The 14,082-nt window shown below is 51.6% G+C and overlaps 1 protein-coding gene across 4 annotated transcripts in view; it reads right to left on the bottom strand.

Moving 5' to 3' along the window:
* The window catches only part of CCDC191 (coiled-coil domain containing 191), an 88,545-nt gene extending 75,463 nt beyond the window's left edge, over positions 1 to 13,082 (bottom strand). For 2 of the 4 annotated variants that reach the window (XM_076053705.1, XM_076053708.1), the window contains exon 1: positions 10,712 to 11,011. In XM_076053705.1, coding sequence (XP_075909820.1) covers positions 10,712 to 10,774 — 63 coding nt within the window. In that variant the 5' untranslated portion in view covers positions 10,775 to 11,011. The other 2 variants (XM_076053706.1, XM_076053707.1) reach the window with 2 other exon arrangements.
* Positions 13,083 to 14,082: the final 1,000 nt, after the last annotated feature.

Below are 14,082 nucleotides of genomic sequence, written 5' to 3'. Positions count from 1 at the left end.
AAGCCGGGGCGTGCCCGCGCGTGCGTGCGTGCGGTTGGGGAGCGGTGGTGTAGTGGTCAGCGCTACGCCGCGCTACGAACCCGGCTACCCGGGTTCGATTCCCGCTCACGGCCAACACCCGGTGCCGATTATTTGAACGGTCCCTGGGCCTCCCACTAGGTCGACTCAGCCTCGAATGAGCACCCTGGTGCGGTGCGTAGTAAACAAAGGCGTGGTGCTGGCCAACCACCCCACTCGCGTGCCGTGCCGGCCTTCATAGGTGCTCGCTCATAGCACTTGCCCCAGCAGTCTGTTACAGGCTATGCGGGGGATCTTTGTTTGTTGTTGCTGTGCGTGTGCTTTTGTTGTTTGCATCATATCACGGAGCTCCGAAGATCAAATACGCGAACTTGCAACTGGCGCACATTTTAAGCAGATCTGTCAAGAATAATTCAGTGTTTGGGGATTTCTTTTCTCTTTCTCCTCTATCTATTGACGTTTCAACTTAACAGTGGCATTCATCACGGGCTGTTGTTCACGCGATGCCTTCCCAGCACAGCCAAGAGCGTTTAGAATGCAATGTTTATTGTTGAAGAATTATTAAGCGCTGGAAGTCCAAATGGTTACCTGCTTTAAAAAAAAAACAACTAAATCTCAAGTGCACTGGTCCGTCTGTTTACCGCCCCTGAGCCAGTGGTGGCAACTCCACGTTCCTATGGAAGAGAGAGTCTATCCATAGGCCAACCAATGTACCGCTTCCCACATGAGCAGTCTTTATTTTATCTACACTGGAGCAAAGAAGGACCAATCTAAACCCGGGCCAGGAATTTAATTCGCAACCTTCAACACTGCAACTCTCAGATGATGTCCTAGGGACCCATGGTTGCTATGAGATGTTAACTACCTCGCCCGGTGTACAGGAGGCCGTGGGTTCGATCCCAACCCTGACGCCTGCTGCTGTATATTTGGAGTTTGCGTGTCTCTCTCTCTCTCATCATCATCATGGTGGCTATGAGATGTTAACTACCTCGACTGGTATACAGGAGGTCGTGGGTTCGATCCCGACCCTGACAATGTCTGCAGCTGTCTATTTGGAGTTTGTGTGTGTCTCTCTCTCATCATCATCATCACGGTGGCTATGAGATGTTAACTACCTCGCCTGGCATACAGGAGGTCGTGGGTTCGATCCCGACCCTGACAATGTCTGCAGCTGTCTCTTTGGAGTTTGCGTGTCTCTCTCTCTCATCATCATCATCATGGTGGCTATGAGATGTTAACTACCTCGCCCGGTATACAGGAGGTCGTGGGTTCGATCCCAACCCTGACGCCTGCTGCTGTATATTTGGAGTTTGCGTGTCTCTCTCTCTCTCATCATCATCATGGTGGCTATGAGATGTTAACTACCTCGACTGGTATACAGGAGGTCGTGGGTTCGATCCCGACCCTGACAATGTCTGCAGCTGTCTATTTGGAGTTTGTGTGTGTCTCTCTCTCTCTCTCATCATCATCATCACGGTGGCTATGAGATGTTAACTACCTCGCCTGGCATACAGGAGGTCGTGGGTTCGATCCCGACCCTGACAATGTCTGCAGCTGTCTCTTTGGAGTTTGCGTGTCTCTCTCTCTCATCATCATCATCATGGTGGCTATGAGATGTTAACTACCTCGCCCGGTATACAGGAGGTCGTGGGTTAGATCCCAACCCTGACCATGTCTGCTGCTGTATATTTGCAGGTTGCATGTCTCTCTCCCCGAGGCAGCGTGGATTTTTCTCCGGGTCCTCCGGTTTTCCCTCTTTACATTTTGAATCATGCGTTTAAGTTTATTTGGCTGCTATACATTTCCACATGACGAGCCACTTCTGAAAAAGAGCTACGTAGCTCAGTGGGCCTTACCTGGCAAGATAAAAAAAAATAGCTTAGTTTTTTTTATTTAAGGGCATTTGATTAACACAGGCGTAGTATTAACCAGGGTGGCCTGTCAGGTTCAAACCACGAGGGATCTGCAACTAACGGCAAAAAACAAAATCCCGCTGGGCCATGCCACCGCCCAGAGGAGAAGACCGGGTCGTTGCCTGAAACGTTAAGGGCACGTGTGCACGCTGAACTTCTATCACACCGGGCATACCCAAACTAACACACGAAAAAAAGAATCCGAATTTCACGAATCATTCCTTTAACATTCAAAATACTTCACGGTTCATGGTTGCCCTTGTTGCGTTGGATGTAGGGTAACGTGAAAAAAAACAAAACAAGGAGTGGGGTGGCTTTTGATTTAAAGCTTTCGTGACTGCAGGGATTCATATTCTTGGTTCTTTCGGTAAAGTCACCACCACGTAGAAGGGAAACAATAAAATAATAAAAATATAAAACAATACAATTCTCACGACGTTTCGACTGCAACACAAGCAATCATCGTCAGGTGTGAAAACCACAGCAAGAACGTTTTCTTGAGAAGAAAATTTTCTTGGGAAGAAAAAAATGTTGTTGTGGTTTTCGCACCTGATGATGATTGCTTGTGTTGCAGTCGAAACGTCGTGATAATTTAATTGTTTTATATTTTGATTTCAAGCTTTCGTGATTGCAGTAATTCATATTCTTAGCTCTTTCGGCAAAGTCACGTTGAAGGGAAACAATAAAATATATATAAAACGTCGTGAGAATTTTTATTGTTATATATATTTTATTATTTTATTGTTTCCCTTCAACGTGACTTTGCCGAAAGAGCTAAGAATACGTTTTATATTTTTATTTTATTTTATTGTTTACCTTCTACGCGGTGACTTTACCGAAAGAACCAAGAATATCAGTGGTTTGGCGTCGTCATATTTACGAAACCGCGAGTTTCTTGAGTTTTTTACCGTTCGCCTTCGAGTTTGAGGATCGCGGATTTCTGCCGACTGGCGGATCTTTTCAAGAGCGTAACCGGACCCGGCCGCGATGCGATGGGCAAGAGTTTGGTGTAGATGGCTGGGGGGGGGTTGGTGGTGGCTGCTGTGGACATTAAAACTACGATACTGAGACGACCCTCTGCACGCGTGCAACGTTGCCACTGCTGCTGCTGCTGCTGCTGATTCGGGCGTTGTATCGGGCGTGGGAGAAGCCTGCAAGTGGACTAACGACGCACCCCGGACGGAGCGGAACGGAGACACGCGCGCGTTTCACGAACGACGCATTGGTGGCGCGACGGGCGCCGAGTTGTCGCACCTCGACCCTATCCTCCGCGCCTTCGCGTTCGTCCGCAAAGAAGACGAATGGGAAGCGGGGGAACGACACGTACGTTTCGCTCTCTCGTCACACTGTTTAAACTTTGAGCGTCAATTAGCTTTTGGTCGAACACCGCACGAGACTAGGCCTCTAAGAAAAGCTGTCTCTGGTGTGGACCAATGAGCTGCAAGGACAACGCATAAATGATCAGAGTATTCTTCTTTGGTTCTTTCGGTAAAGTCACGTAGAATGAGAATAAAATAGTGAATTAATAAAGTAACGCAATAATTAATTTATTGTTTTATTCTCATTCTACGTGACTTTACCGAAAGAACCAAAGAAGATGAATCCTTGCAGTCACGACAACTTTAAATCGAGATCAGAGTATTGTTCTTTGTTTGCATTTGACTGCAAGTATTGTGGTTAGTGTTAACATGATTCCTTGCAAAAGGTGTCAGTTTTGTTGCCAAGAAAAAGGGGAAAAGCCCTATTAGTATCATTTTGGTACTGGCAAAGGAGGGCTCATGATGAAAACAAAATGATGATGATGAAGAATATCTTGCGCTTTGATTTAAAGCTTTCTTGACTGCAGGGATTCATATTCTTGGTTCCTTCGGTAAAGTCACGTAGAAGGGAAACAAAAAAATAATAAAAATATAAAAAAAATACAATTCTCACGACGTTTCGACTGCAACACCTAAAAAAAAACGCCAATTTTTTTCAAATTTTCTTGCTGTGGTTTTCACACCTGATGACGATTGCTCGTGTTGCAGTCGAAACGTCGTGAGAATTTTATTGTTTTATATATTTATTATTTCATTGTTTCCCTTCTACGCGGTGACTTTACCGAAAGAACCAAGAATATAGATGGACTCGTCCATCTGAACAAACTGTCAAAATCGCTCTCCGTGGTGCTAACGTTAAGAAAAAAAAACGCCAACTTTTTTCAAATTTTCTTGCTGTGGTTTTCACACCTGATGACGATTGCTCGTGTTGCAGTCGAAACGTCGTGAGAATTTAATTGTGTTATATATTTATTGTTTCATTGTTTCCCTTCTACGCGGTGACTTTACCGAAAGAACCAAGAATATAGATGGACTCGTCCATCTGAACAAACTGTCAAATCGCTCTCCGTGGTGCTAACGTTAAGAAAAAAAAACGCCACTTTTTTCAAATGTTCTTGCTGTGGTTTTCGCACCTGATGACGACTGCTCGTGTTGCGGTAGAAACGTCGTGAGAATTTAATTGTTTTATATATTTATTACTTTATTGTTTCCCTTCTACGCGGTGACTTTACCGAAAGAAGCAAGACTATAAGATCTTGCGCTTCGAGCGGCGCGGTATTTTTTTTAAACCCGCCAGCGTGCTCCCGCTTAAACGAACGCGATCCGGGTCGGCAGAGGAGCCCGGGCGTTTACGCTAGTGGGGGAGGGGGAGAACGCGGCGAGAGACGTCTGCACTATTACGAGTTTCTTGAGCTGCCTCGCACGCCAGGAGCGAGGATATAATAATAATATTATTAAACAACGCCGCGAGGCGCCGGGGGCGGCTGGGTGAACCAAGACGCCTATCCATCAATGTCGGATGAATGGCTCGCGAGAAAATCTTGCGCTCTGTTGTTGCTGTTGTTGTTGTCAAGTCCCTGGTTGTTTACGGGGAGGAGATGGGGGGGGTGGGCGCGTTGTGGGTGGGCAAAACTGCCAGCAGAGATTTAAAAAATTTTTTTTATAGAAAATGTTGAAGGCCATCAGAATTGCTTCATGCCAGATGCAGTCTTAGAGGGCCACCGACTGCCCCCGAGGCATGCGCTGGGAATTTGTCTTCACGCGCTCAGTTCGCCCTTTCGGAGGCTTCGTGCCGGGAGAGAAAACAAATCCACGCTTTGCCGCACGCTCGCACCGGCTGACACGCACTAAGCGCGCAGTCGCTCCTCAATCGCCTCTCCTGGCAGTGCCGAGTCAGTCACCTGTTGCTATCGTCGTCGTCGTCATCGTCATCATCAGCGCGCACGGTCAAACCACTGCTGGAATGAAGGCCTGTCCGAGGCTCTCGATATATCCCGACGCGCTGCGGTGTTGAGATGTACCAACAACAGCGGCGGCGGCCGTTCGCCGTTAAGAGGCGGTTCACGTCACCACGGCGCTTGCGCCAGGCCGGATGCACTCCGAGGCCACGTGGAGTGTCGAAGGCTCGCTGCTGGCAGGAGGTCACGGTTGACAGAGCCAGGTGCCATGGGTTGACTTAAGTGAGATGACTGGGCAGATGCACCACCTGGACTCCCCACTGTGCCAGGCTAGGTGCAGGAGGTCACGGTGACAGAGCCAGGTGCCATGGGTTGACTAAATGAGATGACTGGCAGATGCACCATCTGTGTTCTCCACTGCGCCAGGCTAGGTGCAGGTCACAGTGACAGGCCCAGGTGCCATGGGTTGACTAAGTGGGATGACTGGGCAGATGCACCACCTGCACTCCCCACTGTGCCAGGCTAGGTGCAGGAGGTCACGGTGACAGACCCAGGTGCCATGGGTTGACTAAATGAGATGACTGGCAGATGCACCACCTGTGCCCCCCAGTGTGCCAGGCTAGGTGCAGGAGTTCACGGTGACAGACCCAGGTGCCATGGGTTGACTAAATGAGATGACTGGCAGATGCACCACCTGGACTCCCCACTGTGCCAGGCTAGGTGCAGGAGGTCACGGTGACAGGCCCAGGTGCCTTGTGTTGACTGACTGAGATGACCGCTAGATGCACCACCTGTGCCCCCCACTGTGCCAGGCTAGGTGCAGGGGGTCACAGTGACAGACCCAGGTGCCAAGGGTTGACTAAATGAGATGCCTGGCAGATGCACCACCTGTGCCCCCCACTGTGCCAGGCTAGGTGCAGAGTTCACGGTGACAGACCCAGGTGCCATGGGTTGACTAACTGAGATGACCGCTAGATGCACCACCTGCGCTCCCCACTGTGCCAGGCTAGGTGCAGGAGGTCACAGTGACAGACCCAGGTGCCATGGGTTGACTAAATGAGATGACTGGGCAGATGCACCATCTTTGCCCCCCATTGTGCTACGCTAGGTACTGGAGGTCACAGTGACAGACCCAGCTGCCATGGGTTGACTGCCTGAGATAGACTTCCAGATGCACCACCTGTGAAACGTAGAGTGCAATTTATCCGCCCGGCGACCCCCCCCATTGTTGTGAGCGTCGCTCCGCCGACCTTTCGATGCGGCGAAAAATCCGCGCGACCACCGGGGATAACTCGCAAACTCCAAATATTTACAGCAGGCCCCAGGGCCGGGATCGAACCCGTAGGTGAAATAAAAAAAACAAAAGAAGACAATTAAATCGCGACGTTTCGGAGGCAACACAAGCCTCCGTCTTCAGGTGGAACAGTCGCAGCAAGATCGCTGCATCAAGTGGGGAGGCTCTGAGAGCCTCGAGCTTAAATACAAGTTAAGGGGGGCGGCGGGGGGGGGGAGCCAAGTGTGGGACATTGATGGGGTTGCGGGGCTAAGTTAATCCGTCTTTTGTTACGTTGAAGGCCGCGGTGGATGCGGTGGGCCACTGCACGGGGGCAATGGAAAAAAAAAAGGAACCAAAGAATGGAAAAGTTCGTAAAGAATATGCCGTGTGCTTATAAGGTAGCTAAAGTTTTGGCTTGGTTCACGGCATCTTCCCATCGGCTGCCGTGGGCGTCGATGCCTCCGGCCCCCGCTGTGTCCGCGCTTTCACGATCCGCCCAGGACCTGCACCCGCACCTGAGCGGGCCTCATCACCGCCCCGTCCCTCCGGGCTAGTGGACGTCCTCCCTGGGCGAGTTCCGTCAACCTCGGGCTGCCACTCTGTCGCTAGTCTCGACCCTTCTTTGTGACTTGTCCTGCCCGAGCCCCGCTGAACATTTCTTGGCAGTTGCGTAACGATGGGCATAATACGTTTTGCATAGATGAACTAAAACGATGTTTTTCAGAAGCGAGCTGGCCGCAAATTATTGCTCAAGGAAGTGGCTCAGCGCGTGGAAATGTCGAGCAGCCAAACACTCCGAACGCGTGGTGATGTCGAGTCTAAATGTGCAGGGAAAACCCCGGAGGAACCGGAGAAAAATCCACGCGACCACGCAGAGAGAGAGAGAGAGACACGCAAACTCCAAATATACAGCAGCAGACGTCAGGGTTGGGGTCGAACCCACGACATGCTGTACACCGGGCGAGGTAGTTAACATCTCCTAGCCACCGTGATGATGATGATGATGAGAGAGACACGCAGACTCCAAATACACAGGCGTCGGGATCGAACCCATGACCTCCTGTACACCGGGCGAGGTAGTCAACATCTCATAGCCACCGTGATGATGATGATGAGAGAGAGACACGCAAACTCCCAAATATACAGCAGCAGGCGTCAGGGTTGGGGTCGAACCCACGACCTCCTGTATACCAGGCGAGGTAGTTAACATCTCCTAGCCACCGTGATGATGATGAGAGAGAGACACGCAAACTCCAAATATACAGTAGCAGGCGTTAGGGTTGGGGTCGAACCCACGACCTCCTGTACACCAGGCGAGGTAGTTAACATCTCATAGCCACCGTCAAGTGGCAGCGGCCGTGTCGCTGCAGAGGTCCGCGGTTCGAACCCTCACGGCCACCCTGGTGAACACTGCTGCTGCTGCTCGCTGCTGCTGCTGCTGCTGCTGCTGCTCACTCCTGCTGCTGCTGCTCACTGCTGCTGCTGCTCACTCCTGCTACGACAACTACAAGCCTCTTGCGGGCAGCTGTCAATATACGTCTGGGGGGTGTAAAAAAAAAACTAAAAAAAATGTTTTCATCCAAAAACCCAAGGCTAATTATACGTGAAGCTACAGCTAATTACGCAATTGCCCACGGGCTGGGATGGCAGCGATAATTAGGGAGAGGCCATCGCTGGCGGTGCCTTTGAAGGACGAAAGTCGAACACCGCCGCCGATCGAGGGCTTTGTGACGCTGACAACGGGCGCTGGATTTTCACTCGCAATGCCCCCGCCCCCCATTCCGTTCAGTAATCAGTACGTGACATCCGCGCCATGTCGAAGACAAAGATTCACCCCCACCAACACCTCGTATAGGGGGCCGTCCATAAATGACGTCACGCACCTGCGGGGTGTGGGGGGGGGGGTGGTCAGAGATTTGTGACGATGTGTGACGAGGAGGAGGAGGAGGAGGGGGGGGGTTTGTTTTAACATCTTAACACGAACTGTTTTTGTTTTACGTTTCATCGCGGCCAGAAAGGGTGAAGGCTTTCATTTTATAGCCGCATACAGAGCAGCCGCCAAAGGTCGGGATCGAACCCACGACGTCTTGTATAGGGGCCGTCCATAAATGACGTCACGCACCTAGTGACGAGCAGGGGTGGGGGTTTGAGAAATGTGACTTCACATCAAAATTGCGCAACTTTAAATAAATACAGAATTTTGACTTAAAGCTTTCGTGACTGCAGGGATTCACATTCTTGGTTCTTTCGGTAAAGTCACCACCGCGTAGAAGAGAAACAATAAAATAATAAAAATATAAAACAATAAAAATTCTCACGACGTTTCGACTGCAACACAATCAATCATCATCAGGTGTGAAAACCACAGCAATAATTTTTTATATATATAAATAAAGAAATTGTTATAACACTAATTGTTATAACAACACTCCTACAGCATCAGAGTGCAGCGCCACATTAAATACGCGCTACAATGTGACAATAGCTTAAAGCGATTTGAAGCACGTTTTATTTTCAAAATGGAAATATGTTTTTTGGGGGGGATGGGGGGAGGGGGGCAGAGCTTTGTGACGTCATATTTGAGGGGGGGGGGGGGTGTCTGACTTTTTGTGGCGCCGTGTGACGAGGGAGGGGTTCAAAAATCGTCCAAAATCGCGTGACGTCATTTATGGACGGAACCCATAGCCTTCAAACGGACCCGTTGGGGCGAGCGCTGTTGGCGAGAAGCGCCGATGATAGGCCGGCAAGGAACACGTGGGAGCGTGGGGTGGTCTGCTACCGCGACCGGCCGGCCGTCTTTGTCTTCCCCCACTCCCCTCCCCACAGCGGGCGATGATTTTTGCACATCGCAGAAAAAAATCCACGCGACCACGGAGAGAGAGAGACACGCAAACTCCAAATACACAGGCGTCGGGATGGAACCCACGACCTCCTGTACACCAGGCGAGGTAGTTAACATCTCATAGCCACCGTGATGATGATGAGAGAGAGACACGCAAACTCCAAATACACAGCAGGCGTTAGGGTTGGGATGGAACCCACGACCTCCTGTGTACCTAGCGAGGTAGTTAACATCTCCTACCCACCGTGATGATGATGAGAGATAAAGACACGCAAACTCCAAATACACAGGCGTCGGGATCGAACCCACGACCTCCTGTATAGCAGGCGAGGTAGTTAACATCTCCTACCCACCGTGATGATGAGAGAGAGAGACACGCAAACTCCAAATACACAGCAGGCGTTAGGGTTGGGGTGGAACCCACGACCTCCTGTGTACCAGGCGAGGTAGTTAACATCTCATAGCCACCGTGATGATGATGAGAGAGAGACACGCAAACTCCAAATACACAGCAGGCGTTAGGGTTGGGATGGAACCCACGACCTCCTGTGTACCAGGCGAGGTAGTTAACATCTCATAGCCACCGTGATGATGATGAGAGAGAGACACGCAAACTCCAAATACACAGCAGGCGTTAGGGTTGGGATGGAACCCACGACCTCCTGTGTACCAGGCGAGGTAGTTAACATCTCATAGCCACCGTGATGATGATGAGAGACACGCAAACTCCAAATACACAGCAGGCGTTAGGGTTGGGATCGAACCCACGACATCCTGTGTACCAGGCGAGGTAGTTAACATCTCATAGCCACCGTGATGATGATGAGAGAGAGAGACACGCAAACTCCAAATACACAGGCGTCGGGATCGAAAGCACGACCTCCTGTGTACCAGGCGAGGTAGTTAACATCTCCTAGCCACCGTGATGATGATGACAGAGAGACAGGCAAACTCCAAATACACAGCAGGCGTTAGGGTTGGGATGGAACCCACGACCTCCTGTGTACCAGGCGAGGTAGTTAACATCTCCTAGCCACCGTGATGATGATGATGATGAGAGAGAGACACGCAAACTCCAAATACACAGCAGGCGTTAGGGTTGGGATCGAACCCACGACATCCTGCACACCAGGCGAGGTAGTTAACATCTCCTAGCCACCGTGATGATGATGATGAGAGAGAGAGACACGCAAACTATAAATACACAGGCGTCGGAATCAAACCCACGACCTCCTGTATATCAGGCGAGGTAGTTAACATCTCCTAGCCACCGTGATGATAAGAGAGACAGAGACACGCAAACTCCAAATACACAGCAGGCATTAGGGTTGGGATCAAACTGTGTCAAAACTGCAGCCGTTCCGCTCGCGTTAATCGCTCGCTTAATTGGCGTCAGCTGCGTCTCCTTCCCGTGAATTGTCACCGCGAATTCTTCCTCGTCAAACCTCGGACTGAGGGCTCCTCCTCCCGCTCCTCCTTCGCCACCGATCCCAGCCGCCGCTCTCCATCCGCTTTAGTCCGCGAGAGTGGTGCTTGTTGGTTTGTGGTTGTTGTGGTGGTGGTTGTTGTTGTTGTTGGTTGGTTGTTGGTTGGTGGTGGTGCTTTTAAATCGCCATCAAGTCACATTGCCAAAGCGAGTTGTGCCTCTCGCTTCTGAAATTGAGAAGGGGGTGTTTGCGTGAGGGGTGGTGGTGGTTTTATTTACACAGCCTCCCACAGCCACCCACACAGCTACCCACACAGCTACTCACAGCCACCCACACAGCCACCCACAGCCACCCACACAGCCACCCACACAGCTACCCACACAGCCTCCCACACAGCCACCCACACAGTCACCCACAGCTACTCACAGCCACCCACAGCCTTCCCACAGTCACTCACACAGCCTCACACAGCCTCCCACAGCCACCCACAGCCAACTACAGCCACCCACACCCTCCCACAGCTACCCACACAGCTACCCACACAGCCTCCCACACAGCCACCCACACAGTCACCCACAGCTACTCACAGCCACCCACAGCCACCCACAGCCTTCCCACACAGTCACTTACACAGCCTCACACAGCCTCCCACAGCCACCCACAGCCACCTACAGCCACCCACACCCTCCCACAGCTACCCACACAGCTACCCACACAGCCTCCCACACAGCCACCCACACAGCTACTCACAGCCACCCACACAGCTACTCACAGCCACCCACACAGCCACCCACACAACTACTCACAGCCACCCACACAGCTACTCACAGCCACCCACATAGCCAACCACACAGCCACCTACAGCCACCTACAGCCACCCACCCAGCTACTCACAGCCACCCACAGCCACCCACACAGCTACCCACACAGTCACCCACACAGCCATCTACAGCCACCCAAACAGCCACCCACACAGCTACCCACACAGCCACCCACACAGCCACCTACAGCCACCCACACAGCCACCCACACCCTCCCACAGCTACCCACAAAGCCACCCACACAGCCACCTACAGCCACCCACAGCCACCCACAGCCACCCACACAGCTACTCACAGCCACCCACACAGCCAACCACACAGCCACCTACAGCCACCCACACAGCCACCCACACAGCTACCCACCCAGCCACCCACACAGCCACCTACAGCCACCCACAGCCACCCACACAGCCATCCACACAGCTACTCACAGCCACCCACATAGCCACCTACAGCCACCCACACAGCCACCTACAGCCACCCACAGCCACCCACACAGCCACCCACACAGCTACTCACAGCCACCCGCATAGTCACCCACAGCCACCCACAGCCACCCACATAGCTACTCACAGCCACCCACAGCCAACCACATAGCCACCTACAGCACCCACAGCCACCCACACAGCCACCCACACAGCCACCTACAGCCACCCACGCAGCTACTCACAGCCACCCACAGCCAACCACATAGCCACCTACAGCACCCACAGCCACCTACACAGCCACCCACACAGCCACCTACAGCCACCCACGCAGCTACTCACAGCCACCCACAGCCACCCACACAGCCACCTACAGCCACCCACAGCCACCCACACAGCCACTCACACAGCTACTCACAGCCACCTACAGCCACCCACATAGCCACCCACACAGCCACTCACAGCCACCCACAGCCACCCAAACAGCCACCCACATAGCCACCCACACAGCCACTCACAGCCACCTACAGCCACTCACACAGCTACTCACATAGCTACTCACAGCCACCCACAGCCACCCACACAGCTACTCACACAGCTACTCACAGCCACCCACAGCCACCCACACAGCTACTCACACAGCTACCCACAGCCACCCACACAGCCACCCACACAGCTACTCACAGCTACTCACAGCCACCCACACAGCCACTCACAGCCACCCACACAGCCACCCACACAGCCACCCACACAGCTACTCACAGCCACCCACACAGCCACTCACAGCCACCCACACAGCCACCCACACAGCCACTCACTCAGCTACTCACAGCCACCTCCAGCCACCCGCACAGCTACTCACAGCCACCCACACAGCCATCGACAGCCGCCCACAGCCACCCACACAGCCACCCACACAGCTACTCACAGCCACCCACACAGCTACTCACAGCCACCCACACAGCCACCTACACAGCTACTCACACAGCTACTCACAGCCACCTACAGCCACCCACACAGCTACTCACACAGCTACTCACAGCCACCTACAGCCACCCACACAGCCACCCACACAGCTACTCACAGCCACCCACACAGCCACTCGTGGCCACGTTTCCGCCTTGGCTCGTCGGTTACCACGGGCAACGCGTGACGCCACCGGCGTTAAACACCGCACGCTCTCGGGAAAGTTTTTATTTATTTTTTAAACGCGTAGTAAGTAGGCTTTCGCGAGCAAAATCATCAATAATAACAAAAAAAATGTGGGGGGGAGGGGGGCGGTGTTAGATCGCGTAAATATATAAATGTTATATTTTTTTAAATATATATATTTTTTAAAAATATATAAATTAACAGTTAGTAGCGGTTCCTTGACCTTGCCACTAGGAGGGGCTGTTTAGCGAGTGACCCCTGAGAATTCGGTGTTCTCGTTCACAAGAGAGTTCAGATCCGTACGGCGTAACAGGCGTTTCAATACGGGCACGGCAATTGTGACATCATGTCCGCTTGTGTTTCTCTCCCTTTGCGATGGGACTTGTGTAGGATGAACGTTGAGATTTATAGGGGCCACGGGGTGACCAATAAGGTCTGAATTGGTCTGTAATAAGATAGGGCATTGATAAGCGGTTGATAGGTATGTGGTGGTGAGTGTACTAGTGGTGAGTGTAGTTGTGGTGATTGTCTATTTGTGTGTTTATCTCCCTTTGCGATGGGACTTGTGTAGGATGAACGTTGAGATTTATAGGGGCCACGGGGTGACCAATAAGGTCTGAATTTAGGAATAGGTTTTACCCTTTTAACTGGCACAAAAAACTGACACCTTCATTCACGGCATCATGTTTGTAATAACCACAACACAAGCAGTCAAAATACAAACAAAAAGAGACAACACTGATGATAATAATATTAGCACTGTCCTTGAATTTGATTGGTTCACACCCGAGACGGCTTTTCTTAGAGCCTAGTCTCCACTGGTGTTGGACCAGAAGACGCCAAACGGCGTACAACTCAAAAACAGCGCACTATCAGAGTATTCAGGGCTCAGGGTGAGCATTTACATTATGAGACCTCCTTTGCCAGTAACAAGATATAGGAATAGGTTTTACCCTTTTAACTGGCACAAAAAACTGACACCTTTATTCAA

This window comes from Petromyzon marinus, chromosome 62 (assembly GCF_048934315.1).
Source record: "Petromyzon marinus isolate PM22_M1 ecotype Great Lakes invasive population chromosome 62, UKy_Petmar_22M1.pri1.0, whole genome shotgun sequence".
NCBI lineage: Eukaryota > Metazoa > Chordata > Hyperoartia > Petromyzontiformes > Petromyzontidae > Petromyzon > Petromyzon marinus.
This window is presented reverse-complemented; position numbering and strand designations above follow the sequence as displayed.